At 40.6% G+C, this 23,483-nt stretch overlaps 2 protein-coding genes across 4 annotated transcripts; one reads left to right on the top strand and one right to left on the bottom strand.

The window, feature by feature from the left end:
- Positions 1-1,099: 1,099 nt before the first annotated feature.
- si:dkeyp-68b7.12 (uncharacterized) lies at positions 1,100-14,347 on the bottom strand. Of its 2 annotated transcripts, none has more exons than XM_004555180.3 (14): positions 14,271-14,347; positions 13,334-13,713; positions 11,138-11,240; positions 10,893-11,037; positions 10,721-10,803; positions 9,904-10,011; positions 9,469-9,587; positions 9,201-9,372; positions 8,929-9,026; positions 8,482-8,559; positions 5,811-6,470; positions 4,856-5,064; positions 4,098-4,714; positions 1,100-3,095 (listed from the first exon to the last, which is right to left on the bottom strand). In XM_004555180.3, exons 2-14 carry the CDS (start codon positions 13,419-13,421, stop codon positions 1,763-1,765), a joined length of 3,813 nt encoding a protein of 1,270 aa, XP_004555237.2. In that variant the 5' UTR covers positions 13,422-13,713; positions 14,271-14,347; the 3' UTR covers positions 1,100-1,762. The 2 variants fall into 2 exon arrangements, with proteins under 2 accessions (XP_004555237.2, XP_004555236.2); XM_004555179.3 differs by having other exon boundaries at positions 5,763-6,470.
- A 3,080-nt stretch (positions 14,348-17,427) lies between these two features.
- On the top strand, positions 17,428-22,126 carry si:ch211-155e24.3 (uncharacterized). Of its 2 annotated transcripts, XM_004555184.5 has the most exons (5): positions 17,428-17,565; positions 17,728-17,960; positions 18,044-18,165; positions 18,781-18,883; positions 19,681-22,126. In XM_004555184.5, exons 1-5 carry the CDS (start codon positions 17,456-17,458, stop codon positions 20,634-20,636), a joined length of 1,524 nt encoding a protein of 507 aa, XP_004555241.3. In that variant the 5' UTR covers positions 17,428-17,455; the 3' UTR covers positions 20,637-22,126. The 2 variants fall into 2 exon arrangements, with proteins under 2 accessions (XP_004555241.3, XP_012775676.1); XM_012920222.4 differs by having other exon boundaries at positions 17,428-17,960.
- Positions 22,127-23,483: the final 1,357 nt, after the last annotated feature.

Below are 23,483 nucleotides of genomic sequence, written 5' to 3' on the forward strand. Positions count from 1 at the left end.
GTGTTCCTTCTTCCTGATATTGCTGTCATTCGGAACCGCTACATCGATATATATATATATATATATATATATATATATATATATATATATATATATATATATATATATATATATATATATATATGTATGTATATAGATGTATATATGTATGTATATATAAAGACACATTAGAGAACACTGCTCCGTTTATTATGAGGGATTTATAATCATTATGGCTCAGGTGGTGAGGTTGGTGGGCAGGGGTGGGGTGTGTGAGAACAGTGTTTGTTTGCAGTCCGAATGGCCCCGGGAAGAAGCTGTTTGTGTCTGGAGGTGTCGACCAGAGGGCAGTGGGCCAAACAGGTAGTGAGTGGGATTCAAGGGGTCACCTGTGAAGAGAGGCAGAGGGCAGCCAATGGTTTTTTTTGTTGTTGTTTTTTTTTTTGGGGGGGGGGGGGGGGGGGGGTGTTAATTACCCTCTGCTCATCCTTCCTGTTGTCAGTTGTGGCCACTGCGTACCAAACACCCAGATAGTTGGAGTCCACGCTCTCCACTGAGGACCAGTAGAAGGCTAGCAGGAGCTTCTGGTTCAGGTTATTCTTCCTTACGACGCGGAGTTATTTCAGCCGCTGCTGGACCTTATTCTTTATCTTATGGTCGACGGAGATGTGAGTGCCCAGAAACCTAAAGATGGAGACAGAATCCAACCATTCTCCCTTTATAATAAGAGGGGAATGAACCTGTCTGTGCCTTATGAAGTCTATTATGAATTCTTTTGTTTTAAAGACTGTCAGCTTCAGGTTACAGAAGCAAAACAGAATACATGTGTGTGAGTGAGAGGGAGGCAGGTAGAAAAAGGTGAATATGTAAGGAGAAAAGGTAGTGCAAGGTGGATAAATGCAAGGGGTCAACCATCAAAAGCAATGAACAGTGAAGTCGAGTTATTTTTCAAGTGATTTTTGAAGCTTGAAGAAGTTATTTTAATGGTTTTTTGTATTTTGTAAGCAAATACCAGCAGCATTTTTATAACGTAACAATAAAGGCTATTTATAACTTCAGCACCAACACTTTGTTTGCTCTGATAAAGTTTAAATAAAGAAGGATTGAAGAAGACACAGCATATTGAAAACATGTTTTATTCACACAATGCAAAACAACTTTGGATCTGTTGACATCATATTCCTGCTAAATGATATGATATAGTCAATGCATCTTTTTAAACACATTTGTATTTGGCATCAAACCTCTATTTTTATGTACACTTTTCTGTAACGAGAGAGAAAACTCGTTACTCGTGCAAACACCGAGTGTAACAGGGAGTGTATTCAATGCGAATATTTTTTACTTTTAGATTAGCAACCCAGACTCTAGCAGTTCATCCAGATGGTTTGTCACACTGGAGCAGCACTTCGGCACTTCAGTGTTTGTCATCTGTTTCAGTTTATTCCTCTTAATATCAGGATTCAAGATGCTGACCGCGTAAATCCAACCCCAGCATCTGATTCCCTTTATATCATCTCAGCGGTCTATTCTGTTCTGGTAAATGAACGGAGAACAAATCTTCCCTTGAACAATATTTATATTAGACAACTATTGGTTATGACTGCACGTCGAGTTTATGCATTCTACAAAGAAACACAGAAACGGCTAAATCAGTTGCCTTACACAAGCAGGGCTGCTGTTGCTGTAATGTATAATGGAATAAATTCACCCCTCTATATAAGAAAATACAGCCTTTAACTCTGTGTGGGGAAAACTAGTTTGTACAATTCAAACCTCTACGTCACTTCCCCAGCGCGTCTGCCTCCGCCTCTCCTTCTCTCACCCTCTCTTTCTCTCTCCTCATGGTTGCAATGGCCACAGCCTCATCAAAGCACATGCTGAGGGGACTGTTTCTGACTTCGGCCCTGTCCCTCCTCACCTCTCTCTCCCGGCTATCTCCCCTGAGCTTTGGACTCTCTTTCTTCTCAGAGCCCTCGTCGCTCTGGTCTCCGTCCTTGTCCTGCTCTCCTGGGACTCTCAGCGTGTTGTCTCTCCCTCTGTCGCCGTCTCTTCTCTCTCTTTGCTGCTGCTGCTGTCGGATGGTCAGGGCGGTGATTCTGCAGTGCTGCGGCTTCGGAGGCACCACCGGCACGGCTTTAACTTGGTAGATCTTCGGCTGTGAGGAGACCAGCGTGCTTCCGACACCCTCTAAGGGGCCGTCACTCTTCTCACTCTCTCTTCCCTCTTTCATATCAGAGCCCATCTCTTTAAATTGGTTATCTTCACTTGGCGCAGTTTCAAGTTGCTCATCGGCTGTCTGTTTACCATCGCTCTCATTCTCTGGCTGATCTGAAAACGCTTCTGCTGTGACATGTTCCTGAGAGTCTTCCTTGCTGGCCATCTTCTCATGAGTTTCTCTCTGGGTCTCATCTTCGTTAAACTCTTGTTGCATTTCTAAACTTGTTGGCGCTCCTTCAGCCGTCTCAACTGGTTCACCGTCTATTTCTATCATACCTTCCGTCTTCTTCGCCTCCTCTTTGTCGTCTTCCACCATTTCCTTTGATCCGTGCTCTTCGTCCTGTTCATCTTTTACCAAATGTTCTTGCCCAACATCACCCTCCCTCTCAGACTGCGCCTTTTCCTCATCTTCTATCACTTCAGATACAATGTCCTCAAGTTCTTCCCAAATGTCATTGTGTGTCCCACAGATTTGGGTATCCTGCTCATTGCTACTGTCGTGTTCTCTGTCAGCTTTTCCCTCTGAGGTTTCTTCCCTCATTCTCTTGTCACTTTCCTCTATTTTCAGTACAAACTGTTCACACATGTCCTCCATTTCATTGCATATCACACCATTCTCCCCCTCCTTATTGTCTCTCTCTGTTGTACCCCCTCCATTACAGCTTCTGGTATGATTTGTTGATTCAGTTTCTTTCTGGTTCATCATTTCCTGAGATGGACAATCGCTGTGAGCAATTTCAACTACTTCCTTCACCTCCTCAACGCTCGTGCCAGCCACAGTGCTGGATTCGTCAGCGTCCTCGGTGACTGGCAGTGGAAACTCTGTACAGCAGGTTGTTGAGGATATTTCACTTTCAGTATCTTTCATAATATCCAGATGTTCCTCTGTTTCTCTGCTGCAGATAGTTAAGAGACAAAAACAGTTTAGACGCGTACAATATAAGTGAGACTTTAAGACATATTAACGTTTGTTTATAGAATTTTTTGAGCTCTAATTTTGAGCTTCTTCTTTAATATTTCTTCCTGATTTAATTAAACTTGTAGCAGTTTGTTCTTGTAGCATTTCTCAAGCTGATGACACAAAGTTTAATGTATCAAAAGAGAATTCCCCTCAGTTTGTTATGATTTTCTAATGGAGGGACGGGAAGGACATGTGGTGCTATCTGCCACACTGTACTTTTAATCTTTTTCCACCAGGGGGTGCACACAGGTTTCAGGCATTAGCCTTCAAATCATCCAAGTAGTGGCCACTGTGACCACACAACTTAACTACAGGATACTGGAAAACAAATCACCACAGCAAAACAAGAGTGAAGTGATTATAGTGTCTTTTGAAAAGTGTGCAGTTCGGTTTCTTCTCCAAAATCAGCCACAAAAACATAACTGACATGTAAACCTTTTCAAGTTTATATGTTAAGCATGCTAGCACTATTTACATCTTTCTCATTCATGTGGAATAACGTTTCTCATAAGTAAGGTCAAATAGCCTGTTCACTCTCCATTCTATTTCTGTTTGGCCTTCTCAAACTCCTGAGGGAAATATCTGGGTCATTACAGTCTAAAGGTTTCACCGGCTGACTGTTGTCTGGGTATATTCAGATTATTAGGTTGCTGGACCCAGTTGCAGAGAAAGATGAAAACAATAAGGCGAGTTTAAAATCAAAATAACGAACTGAAAGATGCTCAAACATCATATGTCAGACAGGTGGTGCAGAACCTGGTCACATTCTAATTAAACATCAAGCATTTTCTGACTCACTGTTAGTGTAAAATAACAGATAAAATAGTTGTTGTTGTGCTTTTTCTGTCTGCCAGTCAGGAAAGATTAAGACAAAAATGCACATGCATGGTAACTATAATGATAAATACTAAAATCTGAGATTGTAATCAGTTGTCACCTTTGCACGTCGTTTTCCAGCTGGTCTCCTTCCTGATGAACTTTAGTTTCCTCTTGTTTTTCTATCATCTCCTTTTCATCCAGTCCATTTTTATCTTCTCTGTCGTTCACTTCTACCTGCTCCCGCTCTCCCGTAGTTGTTTCTGTACATGCCGAATGTTCAGTTTTCAGTGACTGGCAGTCTCTTTCTTCAGAGCTCTCTATGTAATGCACAGAAACGCTATCATGAGGGGAACTTTCCTCTCCATCAGTTTCAGGTTCCAACCCAGAGATTGTGTTCAAAAAGAAATCCGGTGGAAGGCTTTTAACGAACATGCTCTCGTCTTCCTCGCTACTGTACTCGTTATCACCAATGTCATCCCCCATAGCCTCGTCTTCAGATGAAGACTCATCCGGTCCGTGGACAGGCGAGGTCATGTAAGGCAGGCTGAGGGATTTTGTGTGTCGACTGTGCAAGTCGAGACTGAGCGGTCTGTGTGGGTTTGACTCGCTGGGACTTTGAGGGCCTGGACGCAGGCGTGACTGTGGCTCTGGAGGACAAGGAGAAGTCTGAACTTGAGCCATTGATTCATACTCATCGTCTGAGTGACAAGGAGGTTCAACAGAGAACTCCTGCACCTATTGGGGAAAAAAGAGGAACCACATTAAAAAGCTTTCACAAATACAGCGTAATACTGCTCCTGTGCAAATAACCATTTTCTTCTGCAAACCTCCAACTTCTTATGTGCTAAGAAAGATTTGCAACCATAAAAAACACACCTGATAAGAGACACTGCAGTCCATATGGTCCATTCCACTGCAGTCCATTTGGTCCAGGAATTCAAAGTTGTCTTGAATGTAGCCAAACATATTCTGGTTGTCGCCTGCCACCTCTGTTGAGTTGAGAACATCAGAAGCATTGAACTCTCCATTATCTTCATGCTGAGTGTCCTCTGGCTGAAGCTCGGACGTCTCACTAACTTTCATTTCTGTCAATGAAACAACGATCATGAGTTAATGAGTTTCACGACTGAGTAAAATTCATTTGTTGCACTGTACTTGCAATAGTTTAATTCTAAGACAGCTGCAGAAAAACAAAGAGAAAAAACTAATTTCTGGGGAAAATACAAGCGTAAGATTATTGGGCTTATTTTTTGACTGATTCTCAAAATGTGCTTGGAGGAAATAAATAAAAACAAAAATGCTCAAGTATTTTAAAAGACTATAGTCAAAGGTTGGGGCAAAAAAGACAGAGCAGTTGAATGGATGTCATCCTTCAGATTACCCTAATGTGGTAATTTGCACAAAACACATACAGAAGTCAGATTGGCAAGTATTTGGTATTCCTGTTAAAGGGCACCATCGAAAAAGTTGAAGGTCAAACGTTTGACCCGTTTATGAAACTTAGCAGAACTGTTTGTGGAATTTTATATAAAACCACATTAAAACTCAGGGTTACATTACAAAAAGTCAACAAAGAGAAAAACCGCTAGTCCCCCTGGGAGTGTTTCCTCGATAGGTGCACCGGAGGTCTTGACTATTTGTACCAAATTTTAAAGAAATCTTTGTAGTAGCAACTAAGACGTTTAAGTTTGAACCAGAAAATCAATAACTGATGTGCAAAACAGTTATTATTTGCAGTCCTTGTAAGAAAAAGTGGTCATTGTAATAAAAAAGTTCAAATTACCCATATATTCATCATCTTCAACATTTTGTTCAGCATTTTTGGCATCACCTTTGTTATCTTCTTCTGAGTTGGACAGGAGGCTTTTGGCTCGTTGTCTCTTAGGTTCATCTCCTTTCTCTTCTGCTCCTTTTTCCGTTTTCTCCTCAGCACCACCTGCTGCCACCGAATCCTCTGTCGTCTCCACGTCTTCTGCACTGCTTTTCTCCTTTTCACTTTTCACTTCCTCCTCCTCCTTCTTGGTTTCTTCCACATTCCATTCCATTACTCTGCTTACCTTTTTCGCTGCCTTTTCTGCTCCCGCCTTGTCACCCCCGTTTTTGTCTCTACGTTGTATGATCCTGTCAGCTCCGCCCCCTTGAAGAACCCCTAAAGCCAGGTTAGAGGTGATATGTAGTGGCACAGTAACCATGGTGGGTCCTGTGATGTGCATGGCTGCTCTCCGACCAGCTTTAGTGGATATTCCTGGAGATCTGGACTGGACAGTATCATTGCCTGCTAATCCTAAACCTTCTGGATCAAGAGCTGTGTAGGTACCCTGTACGCCTGCACCACCGCTTACTAGCCCTGTTCCCCTGCGGTAGGTCACAGCATATTCACTGGCACCTAATCCACCTGAAGATACTGGGAGCTCAGAGACAGCCTGAGGGGTGGTAGTGACAAGGGGAGACATGCTGGTGGAAGGAGGGCGCTGGCCAGGACGCCTGGTACCTAAAAATATAATGACAAATAAGTTTAGCCTAAGTGAAAGGTAAAGTTGAGTCTAAATTTTGATATTATCTGCAAACAATAATTTGAATCAACAATGAATCCTCCAAGATTGACAGAATCAAGTTTATGCATGATTATCCATGTTGAAACACCCGACTGTGCACCTTGGGCACTGACTTGATCTCAACTAATTTCACTGGGCTGGACTGAACCATGACCTCTTGACTGTATTTGTGCTTTTGGTGCTTTTTGGAGTATTTTGAGCTTATCTAATGATGTGGCTTTCTTTTTGCTTACTTGTATTTTTAAAAAAAACCCACAAAAGGTCTGTGCTCCAGGTTTGACAAGTGAAAATCTAGTAAAGTATACTTTTCACCAGTGTGGCAAAATATTCTCACAGCAGTTTGTAAAATAATCGTGTTTTTCCTGTTCACAAATATCCCATTTCTATGTTCACATACTTATTCATTCTATTTGTATTTATATTAGAGGGGAGGTCTTGATGTGTTACATTTCTACCTTCTGTTTTTCAAACATGAGTTTGTGTATGTCTGATACCAACTTCATTCATGTATTTTCTGTTGTGTTTTCATTTACTCCAAACGATCTTATATGTAGGGATTTTTTCCAGGTACACAAAATCATTTCTCTTGTTTAAGTGGAGAAAAAGTCCACATTTGGAGACTTAGGGATTGGAGGTGCCAATGGGTATTTTAGGACATTTATTTTAACTGCTCTATTAAGAGTTTGTTAGAGATTTGTTAGTTCCACATGGTGTACGGTAGGTTAAATATTAACAACAGCAGTGACTCCAGACATGCTCATAAAAGTATGGCACAAGTTTGACTATCGCATGGACAAATGGCCTGCTCAAAGTGGAGCACTTTTGAACACTGTAAATTTTCAGAATCAGAATCACGTTTTTTGCAAAGCTTTTACACAAACGGGGAATTTGTCTTGGTGTCATTGATACAGAAACAGAATATGTAGTATTTACAGTATATATAATCTATATTTCTCTATATAAATACACTAAATAAGAATATATACTAAATGCCTACAGATGTTAGAATATAAATTAAAAATTAAATGAAGGTTATGGGTGGGGAGGCAAAATGTAGGTAGAACATGATGTGCAAAGCGCTGTTTTGTATGTAAAACCTTAATAATATTTTAAGATTTACCGCAAGTTTCTACGTCCATTACTTTAAAAAACATAGCCTCTCCAAACTGAATGATTCATTTTGATACACTCTGTACATTAGCTTCAAATTTACGCTAGCTCTCATGGGAAAAAACGAATCAGCTGGTGTCTATAAACGTTAATGGATTTTACATTTTGTCACGAGACTGGGTTAAATTCTAGCATTTTACTTTGTGCTACTTAAGATTAATTTGCATGTGTCACTCTTTGCATTGCACTGATGCAGTCTATAAATGTTTCTAGCTAGCCATTCTTGCTAGTGGTTGTAGTTAAACCGCTAGTAAATGTGGTCACTTCTTACTTCAAAATATGACTTGTAGTCACTGCTGGTAAAGTACTCTGAGACATCAGTAAGACTAGAAAAATTAAAAGCACTATATAAATACCAGCACAGTCCAAAAACTGCAATGGGGATGGCTTAATTGCTTCAAAGCGGGACTTTACGAAATGGCATGTAAAAGTGCTTTTTTCTTCAAGACATTAGAAAACAAACTCCATTCAACTCTATTGTGTGGTGATGGTGGAAGAAGTTCCCAGTCAGCTGTTCACTATCACCAGATGCATTTAAATGAAATTTTATCTACTCGTTTTCTTCTTATACGTAAGCACTGTGAGTTCACATTTTAACAAACCTCAGAGTCTTACAGCTTAATCAAATCAAACAAATTAAATCAACATTTCAAATTCTTTATAGAAGAGTTTATATCTAAATAAATATGAAATTCACTTACTTCTTAACATTTTTACTGCATTTAATTATTTTTCTAAGTAACAAATTCATCATTTTAATGTTTCAGAAGACGATACCTTCATTTGGATAGGATGGGGAGCTGAGGGAGTCCATGCTTCTTGCAGGTCTCAGAGCAGGCCTTTCTTTCTCTGGAGCTGAAAAAATATAAAAATTATTTCTAAGATAAGTGAGATAATATATAGAGAGAAGCTGTTGGAACTGATCTATGGGAGACTTAAAACTGATGTCCAAAACAGCAGCCAGCAGCAACAGTTTTCTAAAAGTACATTAATAAAATGTGCCAAAATACAAACAAATTATATTTACATTTTTAAATATTAATATTTAAAAATATGTGAGTTTGAATGTCATTTTAAATGTTGCTATTTCCTAAAAGTGAGAAGAAATTAGAAAACAAACCAAAGAGAATAAAGTTGTCAACACGCAAACCTGTTTATGGAAAAGGAGAAATTAACTTAGTAGGAATAAATGATGTGACTCATTTCTATGTGAAGGTTTTGTACCTTTGGTTGAAGGTTTGTGTTTTCGCCGTGGATCCGGGAATCGTCCTCCAATGTTAAAGATGGACATCCACTTCCTGCCTTTAAGGGATCCTTTCCTCCTGAGGCGAGCAAGACACGCACATTTGCAAGAAGTTTATATGAAAAGAAATGTTATTTTCTAACATACAAGCATCACTTGTTCATTCACCTGATACTCTAAAAAGTGTAAGCGACTAAGATTTTGTGTATAACGGACAGTAATGGTGACCCAGATAAAGAAATGGTTTACTCACTTGTCTGTGCCTTCAATGATGGCATGGTAAGGTCTTATGGGAAGTGGACCATCTCCTGGACTGATGTTCCCATAGCTACAAGCTGGGGTGGGAACAGGCCGGAATAAACATTCCTCCGTGTTGGGGAATGCTGATGGGGATGGGAGGGACTTCCTTCTCTCGTTTGATATGTCTGAAGAGGTCAGAGGAAAGATTTTAAGCTGTGGTACATAAGTTTATCGCCTTTCTCTGCACGTGAGTGTCTGTGGATGCACATCTGTGTTCTGACCTGCATCGGGAAACAGCTGAGGGACGTGTGTGAGAATGAACTCCACCACGATGGACTGGACCCTGACCTCCATGAAGGCCGCAGTGCCATTGAATCCTGTCGCTTCAATGTCTTTAGACCTTTTCATACAGATTGATAGATTGGTTTACTGATTGATTATCACAACTGCAAGACATGACTATGTGCTAAAGGAGAAGAAGGAATGGATGAAAACAACAGAAGAACAAAGTGAAGCAGAAAAGGAACAAGGAACAGGTAAGCAAAGGCAGCGGTGCACTATACAAGGTTATTGAATCGCATACAATATAAATTAAAATTACAGTAACTTTCAGCAGTTTATATATATAGTATTTTCCCTCAGAATGAAAGCAGGTAGTGTATCCCTCAGTTCACAAGAGCACATATCTGAGACACACTGATTTTTCATTAACACACCTGAGCAGGTTGGGGGCCCAGACAATGGCCAGGTTCCTGGAGTGCATGTTGGTTTCTGACGAATACGAGGCCATTCTGACAAGATGACGCATGAGAAACTCCAGAGTCCTGTAGGACACACATGATACATGATCAGCTTTTAAATCTGCAGCCTTGTTAGAAACAGTATTATTTTACACATCAACCACATAATAATCAGTATTATCATCTGTAAATGTGGGATTAATGGTGGTTTTCGTAAAGGAAATACTGTTATTGGTCAGTTCTTTACTTTTTAATTGGTAACTGTACTGGACTTTTGGACTGTGTGATCCAACTAAGTGAAGTATTTCAGCCATGTTGAACTGTAATGAGAGCCCAGGGTAGACCCAGGGCTTTCTTGGCTGGCTTTGGAATGCCTTGCATGCCCCTGGAGGACGAGGTGGTTAGGGAGAGAAGAGTGTCGGCATCTGTGCTTATGTTTCTACCCCACGATAATAGATGGATGATGGCGGACCAAAACCGTGCAGTTAGGTTCTGGTCTGCCAGTTCAGCCCATTTATATGTAATTAAGCAGCTTCACGGGGTCCAGTGTTATTATCTGTAAATGTACAGTTTTGTAATATTTTCCTACATGTCTTCCTTGTGGCAGTGAACTAAAATCTACATATAGAAGAATTTACTAAAGCCTACTAATCTCTGGTGAAGTAATAAAATTGAGCTGATCTGTTGTGATAGTTACTGGAGAGAAATAAAAGGAGATGCCCTCTGCTTGTGTGCAGAAATACAGGTTATTATATAGTAAAAGTGGCTGTCATTGGGATGCAGAGGGTTGTACCTGTAATGAGGTGCTGGTAGCTCTTTCAGGACATCACCGATCTTTACTAGCCTCTCCTCCTCTAGCTGGATGGCCACAGCTTCCTGTTAGGATATGTGTTATTTTCTGTTTTCATGCCTGTAGACCAGTCAAGGATTTTATTTTGTTTTTTTCGCATGTCTGAGATACTCACAGCAAATTTGTCATACAGCTGATATGTGAGCAGAGGGTTGGGCAGCTCTCTGAAATAAGCTTTACACAAAGAGCTGACACAGTGGATGTCCTGCAGGTACAAATCCTTGTTCAGTTCAGGATTTCCATCACTCTCAAACTCACCCCTGTTTTGAATGATAATAACATAATCGAATATCCATTAAAATATATGTGGATTATATTGTTTATTTACAGGTAAAGGTTGACCACACACAGACATTTTACCTGAGTTTCTGGATATTGGATGACACTCCAGACAACCTGTAGATCCCATCAACAATCCCATGATGCTCCACAAACTCACTGCAGCATCGCAGCACCAGTGGAACTGTGAGAGAAGACTCAAATGAATAACCTGGATATTGGCCTAATAAAAGCATGGAACATGTTCAATCTGTCATCTTTAGATACAAATATTTAGATGAAACTTTATTAATCCCTCGGGTTGCTTCCTAAGGGAAATTCTGGAAATTCGGTACATATACAGTCAATAAGTCTATCAAATCTATAATTTTATAACTAAAGCATACTGATGACTTTTGACTATGAAAATTTGCCCAGTTTCAATTGGTCCACGGATCTTATTGATAATGATCCTCTGACATCTAGAGGTTCATGCAGAGCATCAGGCATATGACTCAAAGACTCCTCGATCAAAACCTATGAAAGACTGTTGTAATGAATATAATTTCCAGGGTTAAAAACCTTTTTAAAAACTTATTTTAGGGTCAAAGTCACCACACCATTTATACTATATATATAAAACTTATATTGTGGTAGTTGAACAGGTTATTTTTAAGTACATTTCTGTAATACTGAGATTTGACAAATACAAACATGAAACTGATTTCAGCCACAGCTTTGTTGTTGTTTTGTCTTTGCTTATTGATAGTGAGAAAAATTAGCATACCAAACTATGACTGTGAACACAGCAAATATTCTGTCTGCTTAAAATAGTTATGTTTCCTTTGTCATTGTTGACATGTGGGCATTTAGCTTGAAGCACAGAAGTGCCAAAGACTACATGGATCCCTGAGAGGAATATTTCTGTTCTAAGGGTCACGGTTAAGTTGGCCAGGTGCACAGCAGATACCTTCCTCGTCCTTTCATCCCATTTATTGACATTATGTCCGATATTTTTTTGTTTATTTCATGTAAGTGGAAACATTACTGACAAGAAATGTGTTGCATCCCTGCTAAAATCTTAAAATACCAGAAAATAAAACAGAAGCTGAAGTGCAAAAATCATTGTTTCTCCAGTTATAGTACCACAAAAAAGTGTTTGCCCCCATCTGATTTCTTAGTTTGTTGCATATTTGTCACAGTTATATTTTATATGTTTCAGATTATCTAACATATTCTAATATTAGACAAAGACAACCTGAATAAATACAAAATGCAGCTTTTAAATTGTAATTTCATTGTTCAATTGTCCCCTAAGCCTCATAATTGGCTTTGCCACCCTTGGCAACAACAACTGCAATGAACATTTGTGATCACTGCAATGAGTTTTTCACTTTGCTCTGGAGGAATTTTGGCTCACTCATGTTTGCAGGATGAATTAATAAAGCCACACTGGAGGGTTTTCAAGCATGAATGGCCAGTTTAAGGTCATGCTAAAGAATATTTCACTATGACACTCCAACACCATTATTTTGGAGTTTTTTAAACCAATCAGAGGTGGACTTGCTGGTGTTTTGGATCACTGTCCTTCTTTTCAGCTCAACTCTGTTTGAGGTTTAGGGCATGAACTGTTGGCCAGACGTTCTCCTTGAGCATTTCTGGTAAAGAGATGGTTCCATCAGTTACAGAAAGTCGTGCTGAAGCAGCAAAGCAGCCCCAGACCATCACACTATGCCCACTTATGACTGCTGGTCTGATGTTCTTCCAAAAAAGTCAACCTTTGTCTCATCAGTGCCAGAATACTTTCCCAAAAGTCTTTACCTTTTTTTTTTTTACTTACCCCCAAAGTAATTTGCCCTGCGATGTCCCACGCTTTGCCCACAATGAGTCAGTCGGGGTCACATTATAAAATGATTAAGACTTTTTCAAATGTTTGACTCAGCCTGGTGTGGTTTGACAAGCAAAGTCATAATCTGAACGTTGGCCTTCACGACTTGCCTATGCTTTTAAAAAAAAGCATAGGCAAGCACTTTACTGCAGAGTGAGATGCTAAAGAGTTGAGAAACATGAGAAATATCCCATGAAATGTGCTTAATAGCAGGTTGCTTCAGTTTAGTAACACTTCTATGACATGTTTCATTTACATGGTATAAACGGTACTTCTGCTGATGTCTGACACCCATGTGTAAATGATTTATCTCTGCAGGATTGTGTTTAATGCAATGAAGAAAACTATGACAAGTGGAGAAAACAACAATAAGAGCAGGACATGTTTTCTAGTCAGGGTTGCTCACTTACCCTCTTGACCAGAGGTATTTAGATGCTCCAACAGATCACATCCAAACACCTTCTCTTTGTTGCCCCCTTTTCTTCGAACTCTCCTCATCTCTTCCTGTCTTCTCTTTTCACCTCACATTCAGACTGGTCCCCTCTACCCTGCTGGTGACGGTCAGGTTCACTGACTGTCTGTTCTGGATGCGTTGACCAAAATGGTTAAAGTGACGATGACTCTGATAAAACGTTGCACATTTCAGAGGTTTGACTGTGCTGCTGTTGCTTCTGTTTCCTTTGCTTCAGTGCATGTTGTTAGGTGCAGCTTGTTTCCTCTGTGAGCTGCGCTGCATTGGGGCTGTCACGTAAAATCGAGCGTTAGGACATACTTTGTTGTGTCTTCCTCCCTGCAAAAGCAGAAATGATAACGGTTTCGTTGTGGATATAGCAGTTTCACTTTTTAACAATGAACAATCTCACAGTTAAAATCAAACAAACTGCACTGAACGCTCGCCTTGCATATGACGCCTTCACTTCCCCCTGATGCACTCAATTTATTTTCGAATGAAAGGCCACACCCTTGCATCTGTACTTCTCGTATTCACTGAAAAGAGCCCCTGAACGTTTCGCTCCAATCATGCTATAAGGTTTCTCTGAGGTGGTGGACCAACTTAAGCTTCTAATCTCCGCTCCTGCCTGAGGACTACGCTCACTACAGAGCCCGGTCTGTCCTCCCTGCCCTCATGTCAGGGCCATCGCGGCCCTGTTCTCATTTCAGCGGAAGTCGAGCACTGAACATATAGATTCACAGAGACGTTCAAACTCTCTCCCCACTCTCTCCATCTTCCTGACACCTGCCGCTACTCTCCTATCATCCACCACCCTCCCAATCAGTCCACGTTTTTGGAAAGACTTTAAATGTGAGGAAACAAACAAATTAAAAAGCGAACACAAGTGTTCCTACCTTCACTCTGCATCGGCACACAAGTAGCAGCATAAAACGATGACGCAACAAACCACTAAACTTCCCCTGTTTAACTTCCTGAGTGTCTCTCCTTCTCTTGTGCTTTCTCTCTGTATTTGGCCCTCTGTTTCTCCGCCTCTGCTGAGTAGGGAAATCAGTTCATAGTATCTGTACAGTTCATCTATTTCCCTCACATGCGCTGCATTTGTCTCTCTGTGGGCCGACCTCCATCACCCTGACTGAAATAAGTAGATCTGAACGTACCTTAAAGATGAGGGATGAAATCTGATTACATTTTCTTCCATTTTAACAGTTTTACATCATTGCTACATATAAATATAAATATAAATATCAGTACCAGCAAAGTATCACATAGGGGCTCAAGAATTATCACCGGAGTTCCACACAGCTGTCATACAAAGATTCAGTATGTCAGTGAAATCATAAGATAAACTAAAGCTAGTCACACTGTGCCAATGAAGGAGAAGACAAACACATGAGCAAGAAAAGTAGTTCAGAAATGGTAAATGGCCTGTATTTATATAGCGCTTTACTAGTCCCTAAGGACCCCAAAGCGCTTTACATATCCAGTCATCCACCCATTCACACACACATTCACACACTGGTAATGGCAGCTACATTGTAGCCACAGCCACCCTGGGGCGCACTGACAGAGGCGAGGCTGCCAGACACTGGCGCCACCGGGCCCTCTGACCACCACCAGTAGGCAACGGGTGAAGTGTCTTGCCCAAGAACACAACGACCGAGACTGTCCAAGCTGGGGCTCGAACCGGCAACCTTCCGATTACAAGGCGAACTCCCAACTCTTGAGCCACAAAGAACACGAATGCACCACAAAGTAACAAAAGAGTCACAAAGCACTGCAGAGAAACATAAAAAGTCTAGTTGTTTGTGTGTGTGTGTGTGTGTGTGTGTGTGTGTGTGTGTGTGTGTGTGTGTGTGTGTGTGTCTACATTACACACTGTGTTGATGCTATTCTTGCAGTATCCTGTTATTTGAAATAAAGCCCTCAAAACATTATGTTTATGATGAGTTTCTGTGGACCTGCTGGGCTTTTTCCCTTTTACAGTTCATCACAGATGGTTTCTACTGTAAAAGGTTTAGTTGTAAGAATCCCTGTTAAAGCAGATAAGTGTGGAATACTTATCACACCTGATTGTTCTCCGACTGTTTTTCTCTATAGATGGTTTACCTTCCTTTACTTATTTGCATCTCTGAGCTACAGTTTTGTAACTTCCTGTATTTTAATATGCTCCATTGCTTCTTCAGCTGTTATCGTGCAATTTTCTTGTTGTATCATCTCTAACAAATTGGCACAACATAGTCACCACTTATAATTCACTCTTAGGTCATAAGTAATGGGTTTTATATCAGTGCTTTATGCAGTGTTTTAACAATAACCTTAAATTTGCCAGGTTGTGCACTTGATTAATATTGCACATGTAATTGTTGGAAAATCTTTTAGTTAGTCTTGTGGATTTTAAGGTTTTGTATTTGCCAGTAGGTTATTGAGCCAGTACTCTGCAAGGCATTCCCAAAATTTATGAAGGCTGTAACTAAGAAATTACAAAGTGGTGGAGTACAAGAAGGACCTGGATTCACCCATCAGAGCTGGGACAGGCTCCAACCCCACTGCCACCCTGAACTTGATAACCAGAAGAAAATGGATGGATTGTTATTTCTTGCAACTTGGTCATTTTTATGGATGCCCACCTGTGTGTGTGTGTGTGTGTGTGTGTGGGGGGGGGGGGGGGGGGGGGGGGGGGGGGGGGGGGTTAGTGTATATTTGCTGGTTTAGCCTCAGTTTAAGACTGTGTGTTTTATTTAAAAAACAATCTATTAATATTATCTAAATTTGATTTCTTATGTTTCTTTTCTTCTTGCCTCCTCAAGATTTTGTCTTCGTCGTGGAATTCCCCATTTAGTTACTTTCTGTTTTGTTTTGTTTTCTTAGTCATTAGTTAAACTTGTTTTGTTTTTGTTCTAATTAGTTTCAGTTGCATCTTGTTTACCCTGGTGTTTCTATTATACCTACTCGTGTGGGTTTACATAACCCCTCCTTTGTCTCTGTTAGCCTGCCTTTGTGTGTTCCTGCATCATTCACGCCATGATAGTTTTTATTTATTTATTTATTTTTACCTTAATTGCATAACTTTTTTCAGAATAATTTTATGTGATGATTAGACTATAGAGAAAAACCAGCATACAGGACAAATTAAAGGAAAAACAAGGAAAAGTGTGTTAGTAAGGTGCTGGGCCCCCGCATGCCCACTGATTGACTGTACAAGTCTCATGAACTCTACTGGACAATCACCATTCTTCCAAAAGATAGTATATAAAGACCAGTATAATCCTCACCATCCTATAAGAGTTGATTACAGGGTGAAGCCGATCACTCATAACAACTTAATGCTTATTTGCAGTGAGCTGTTTCATCTAAGGTGGAGTGTCTCGAAGTTTGGACGAAAACTTAGGGATAAAACCTGGACAGAGAGTGGTTTATATTAGTAACTGTAACCCAGTGTTAATGATGTTTTTCTTTCTCTCTTTTTTTGTTATCATAATTTTTTCACTGCTTAAATTGTCTGTTACATTTCTTATGGCTTTCTTTCTTTCTTTCTTTTCAGATGTGTTCATAAATGCTACAGGAAGGTTAAGTCTCTTCTTAGAATAATAGTATTGAAACAGCAGAAAAATGCTCCTTTGGCCATATCAGCCATGCTACGCACACTGAAACTACAGAGAAAGGAGGAGCTTCTTTCCTTGTGGCTTTTGCGGCCCAATCACTTTAATCTTTGCACAAAATGGGCATGACAACCTAAACCATGCCTAAAAACGAACCCTCCAAAATGTAAAAGTCATATTACACATGTAATATGTCAGACATCTGTATCTCGCAAAAAAGTCAGTTGTTGTACGTACAGTTAAGTCCATATCTGGCTGTTTATAAAGGTAGTAGCTAGGTTACAGCATATTGTAATTGGAGTTACACATAAATAATAAATAATCATAATAAATGATTATTATTAAAACAAATAATAATCAGTCACCCGCAATCACACCTGCTACACGCGCAGTGCGCTTGTATGTAATAATTACGGTAATAGCACAACGTCACTTGTGGCTGCAAGTGAGTTTGGTGTGTCGTTTAAGTACTTCCTGTAATGGTGGAAACTACATTTTTAAACACGCACAGACGCATTTATCAGCTTGTTGTTTTTTGCATGAATTTTCTAGGAGGATTCAGTCGTGACCGTCTGTCTGGATCACAGAGGTACTAAAAACAAGCGTCCCTCTAGCATACGCGGAAGAACCTGCAGATACTTCTGCCGCTGTGCTTCGGTGATGGATGCACTGCTCTAATACTTTCACACAGATTCACACACAGCACGCGTAGACGTGTGCAGCTTAAAACGTTTATTTGTGCTGTAACAAGGAGCCGAAACCAGTGCGAGATGGAGAGCTGCGACTTCCAGAGTCAGCTGCTGTCCGTCATGGAAGTCCTGGCCAAGGCGGCTGTAGCTGAGATAAACCGGCGTGTGGACCAGAGCTGCACGGTGCTCAGGCTGGAGGTGAGCCAGAGCCGGCGGGACATCGACCTGCTGAAGAGCAAGTGTGAGGTGATGGAGGCAGAGCTGAGGAAGAGCCGGATGAGGGCCAGGAGAAAAGGTGGGGACACCTGCCTGAGAGATGCTGAGGAGTCACGTCTTTGTTGTTTATAACTGACAGTTTTGTGTGATCTTCTCTCTTAGTGTTTAACAATCCATCAGCGGGGAGATTCTCTCCTCTGGTCAAAGTAGTTCTCAACAAAGAAACTCAGAGCTCACATTGGGACACACCGGTGGAAGCTCAGGCTCCAGATCAACCCCAGCAGGTAGGATACGGCTATTATACCAGTGCACCATATTATCCCATTCATAGAAGTTCCAGAAGTGAGAGTGAGAGACAGAGCCTTTAACTAGAAGAGCCCAATCCCCTTGTGGAACCAGCTCCCAGACTGGGTTCAGTTCAATTCAATTCAATTCAGTTTTATTTATACAGCGCCAAATCACAACAACCGTTGCCTCAATGTGCTTTATATTATAAGGTAGACCCTACAATAATATATACAGAGAAAAACCCAACAAGCATATGACCCCCTATGAATGGCAACAGTGGGAAGGAAAAACTCAATTTTAACAGGAAGAAACCTCTGGCAGAACCAGGCTCAGCGAGGAACCAGTTGCTTTAAGGGAGTTTTTTTTTTTTTAAACCTATATCCTTAAGATAGAAACACGGGAAAGTAAATTAGAATATATGTAATAATTATTTTATATTGACTCGTAAGTACAAAACTTTATAACTTTGTGATGTTAACCTTATTTAACCTCATTGTAGATGGGCTAGAGCTCTACTAGCACAACTTGCATATAAGCACTGATGCATTTGCTTGACCACGCAGTGCATGTGTCATCTTATTTAAGCACTAACCCTGAGCCTGCTGTTGCAGTGTGCTGAGGCCGTGGAGCTTGCTAATGGGCCTGATCACATACGGATCAAAGAGGAGTGTGCAGAAGAGGATATGTGGAAAAATGATGCAGAGGACAGACCGAGTGAGTCCACACCTTTAATAGTGAAGAAATAAAACAATGTGATGTTTAAGAGGGACTTTTCGTTCAAGCACAAGGAATACTTCACTTTACTCAGATAAGCTGTAAAGGTAAATAAATGCACTGTTTATATACAGGTCATAAGATGAGAAGCCTGAGTCTGAGTACAAATTAATATGTATGTGTGCTAATGTGCACCAGAGCTGATGCTACACACATGGTTCAGTTTACAGACAAATTATTGTCTAGGTTTGCAGTTTAACAGCATTGCACTGAATTCAAAGCCCAGGATATGATCTGATAAGAATTACAACTATAAATTAATTTCAAATGAGCCAAATTGTTATTTGCCGACTATAAATCAGGGATGTCAAACTCAGAAGCCAAGTGGGTCAGACCAGTGAAACTTCCCTTTCTATTGGTGCAAAGAGGTTTAACTGCCCATTTAATCCCTGAGATATCACAATATGAGGAAAAAGAAGCACAACTTTACCTTTACTTTCAATATATGATAAAGAAATGCTGCTCTGCTTAATAAAATAATAGTTTAATTATTACTTAATTACATTGGTGTAATATGGATAGCCACAGGGAAGAGCTTTAATAGTAGGGCAAGCTGTCAAATTTATGAAAATACAGAAATATATGAAAATAAATATGAAAAATTTACACCCTCCTTTACATTTTCCAAAGCTGTCCAGTGGGGTGACTCTGGAGACTTGGCCTTATGTTTGACACCTTTGCTCTAAACGATTAAAGGTTTTATTAAAGGCATCTCTCTGGTAATGTGCTCTCTTTAGTCTCTGGAGCCGAGCATCAGCCGTATTTCGACACAACAAAACCTGCCCAAGGCGACAGCTTTGCGGAGCTTTACCACTCGGCTGAAAACCCGGCCCTCTCTGAAGATCTGGTTTCCCAAGTAGACGGCTACAGCATTTTCCCAGAACAGCAGCTGAACAGCGGCCAAAATGATATCGAACTCGTAGTGAAACACGAGAAAGAGGAAGAGGCGGATGAGGACGCAGCTCCACTCGGTTCAGCCCACACGTTTGTGACAGAGACAGCTGAGGGGCAGCTGTGGCCATCCAGCGTGTGCAGAGACACGGGGGACCCAGGTGTCCCGTACACCGGGCAGCAGTTTGAGCAGATTCCTGCTGCATTTGCATCTTCAGCCCTGTTGCATTTGGAGGATGTGGCACCCAGAGTTCACTCTGTTGGGAAATTTAATTCTGTTGTGCTGAGTTCCGCACGAGTGAAAAGACGAGGCAGAAGTTTGGGATGTAAGAGGCCACAGTCAGAGGAAGGACAAAACTCTGCATCTCAGATTAACTCCACAGATCCCACCTTGATTCCTCAACAGTTACAGAGCTGTACTCAAACGAGTAATCCAGACGAGGGCCAGACTGGGCCGAACCCCGCAGGCCCCTTCGCCACACACAGAGTTGGAGGCAGTTTGAGCCTGGCGAGGAGGATGAGGACGCCCTGGAGGTCCGGGCTCGGCGAGAAGCGGTTCAACTGCACGTACTGCGACAAAAGCTTCACCAGGTTCAGCCAGCTCAAAGAGCACCTGAGGAGTCACACGGGCGAGAAGCCGTTCAGCTGCATGCAGTGCGGCCGGAGCTTCACCAAACAGTGCAACCTCATCAGACACGCGGTGGTCCACAGCGGGGAGAAGCCCTACGAGTGCTCGCTGTGCGGGAAGTGCTTCACCCAGCGCTCTAGCCTCAAGTCTCATCAGAAAACAGCACACTTATAATGTTTATTTTATACAACCGCTGCCCGTGTGGAGAACTTAATAATTGGTTTTGTTTTTGTGATGTTACATATACACATAATTTTAGACTGAGTGGTACAGAATTATAAAACTACAGTCAAGTTTATGGCCCGGCTAATGTGTTTCCATCAGGCGCCACACAGGCTGCATGGAAAAGATGGATTGTGGAAAGTTGTTATTAAGTGTTTTATCTTTTTGTTTTGTTTTTTTTTTTTAGCCAGCTGTGGTGAGTAAAGGGTGGAAATAAACTCATCAACTCCTCAAACATGCCCCGTATAACACATCTGTTTTACTCCAACTAGGAACAAATTTATTCAGTGAGACATAAACTCAGTGTTTATGAAATGTTTATTGAGGTCACAAACCGAGTAAAACTGAGTTCTTTTTTTTATAGTCGCCCTCTACTGGCTTTTAAAAAGAATGCAGGTTTAAAGCACTTCTCCAATGGCTTAAAATTCAGACCTGAAGCATATGTCAATCTTTCATATACAGTCTGTGATCAGACTGCAGAACTAATGCTAGCTTCAGTCCTTTTAATCACTGGTTTCAAATCACCTTAAAGACTCATGAAACGTAGCTTTATGTGTTAATCCATCAGCCTTAATGAGAGGCTAATGAAAAGCTAAAGAGGCTTTCTACCTGCCATTCTTCTCTCTTCATCTTCAACCGTGTTGTTGTTCCTAAATTACCAATTTCATATTCATTGCCTTTGTTATTACATGTAACTTATGTTAATTTAATCCTGATAAGTTTTTCCCTGCGGAGCCCAAACTGCAAATTTGAAAAGTAAATAAAGTTGCTCTGCATTTGAACTTGGTCCTTGAACACATCTTTGAACACATCTCAGCCCTATCAGAGATTAGATCGGTGTCTGGTGTTTCCATTAAACATCAAAGTTACTTGTGCTGGAGGTAAATCAAAGAAGTACCAAAAAACTGATGGGCCGTCAGAGGGTAGAAGAAGAGATTGTCTGGCTCTAACAAAAGCAGTAATCCCTGCACCCCCCTCCCCTCCCATTTTGTTGTTTTTACATTTTCAAGCACAATGTCAGTGTTTTTATAAGCTGGAAATCATTTGATTATAAATTAGGTATGTTTTAAATAACTTCTTACAACTGCAAACTAAAGTAGGAACTGTGGTATGTTTAAACCTCTAGGTTACATTTTTACAAACAGTCAATCGAGGATTAAGTTTGATTTGAATTTTATTGAATGTTACTGGTCATAAAACAGAAAGGCGACCTCTGCAGGCCGTACCCCGCCTCCCACCCTGTGAAGCTGGGATAAGTCTCTCGGCCTATGACCCTGAACTGGATAACCTGCAGATGGACGGCTGTTACAATAAATACATTTCAGTAAACTGAAAGAAATGTAACCAGATTAGACTTGAAGGATTTTGGAAAGTGTCAGAACTGCTTTATTTAAATATATGACTCATGAGAATTAAACTAACCATCTTTTGGCATCGCTTGTCTTCAGTCTCCGGGCATGGAAATCAAATTGGGAAGTTTCATTTATTTTAGAAACAGATCTCGCTTAGGATGGTGCAGTGGTCAGCACGAATGTCTCACAACAAGAAGGTTCCTGGGTTTGAATCTGTCTAGAGTTTCAATGTTCCCATGCTGCCCGTGTAGCTTCAGGTACTCTAGCTTCCTCCTCCAACTCAGTGATGCTTGTTAGGGTTATTGGTGATTATAAACCGATTAAAGACTGACTGGTTGACCTTTTCTGAAAGCTAAAATAGGCTCTGGAATCTGAAGTGTGAGTTCTGAGGGTGACGGGAGTCATCCTGAAGTAAGACAAGAAAAACTCAGGCAAACTTGTTATTCAATCAGAAAAACAAAAAACATCTTAATCTGTATTCAACAAGGCAAGTACCACAAACATTTTACACAAATATACAAAGGTAAGACATTACTTTTTTCAATATAAATATGAAATTAGATCTTTTATCCTGTAAAACTGTGATAAAAGTTGCATAGAGGAGTAGTGATAGGACAGGACTCTATATATCACTCTATGTGTGCATTTTAGTTCTTATTAGAGGGATCAGACTGAGATCAGCAGAACGCAACAAAAGCCACACAAAGGAAAAAATATCGGCGTTGATGTTCAACACTATGAATCTAATCTTTATGAGCCATTTAGTTTGTACACAGAGCTGTTCGGATAGACATTTACAAGGATTTTAATACTCATTAAGGTGGAGATGGAAAAACTAAAGACGACTGATTCAAATCAGACATTCAGTGGAGTGTCAAGTACAACAAGTCACAGGGTCTCATAGTTCATTAAACAAAGCGAACCAAATGTTAGCAGCTTTAAAAAAATCTGTACTGTACGCTGTAATTATTCAGTTTTACCAAATAACAACTGCATTTATTTGCGGCACTTCCTGTTGCCTAAATGTTTTCCCTCCACTAGAGCAGAAAGTCACCATGAAAGACTTTGAAACTCCAGGTTATGATGTTAAACTGGAAAACATATTTACACCCAATCATCAACTGAGTCCTTTAAGTAAAGTGATTTCAGTATCAGCAATGTTAAAACAATACCACCATGAAAAGTTTCTGACAACGCACAAATCTGTAAGGACTGTTTGATAACACTGTTTGTATGACTTACAGTAATCCTGTTTTTTTTTTATAAGTCTGACATAAGACCCGTCTTTCTATAGTTTACCAACATTTGCTACAATTATCAACCTTAAAGTGGATTTAATTATGCTTCAGTAGCTTCATCCTGTAATACTTAATCAGAAGAGTAAAGTGGGAAGCAGGTTGTTACTTCAAACCCATCACACACTGGATGGTTCGTCTGCTAGTAGAAG

The sequence above is a fragment of the Maylandia zebra genome, linkage group LG18 (genome assembly GCF_041146795.1).
Source record: "Maylandia zebra isolate NMK-2024a linkage group LG18, Mzebra_GT3a, whole genome shotgun sequence".
Lineage (NCBI taxonomy): Eukaryota > Metazoa > Chordata > Actinopteri > Cichliformes > Cichlidae > Maylandia > Maylandia zebra.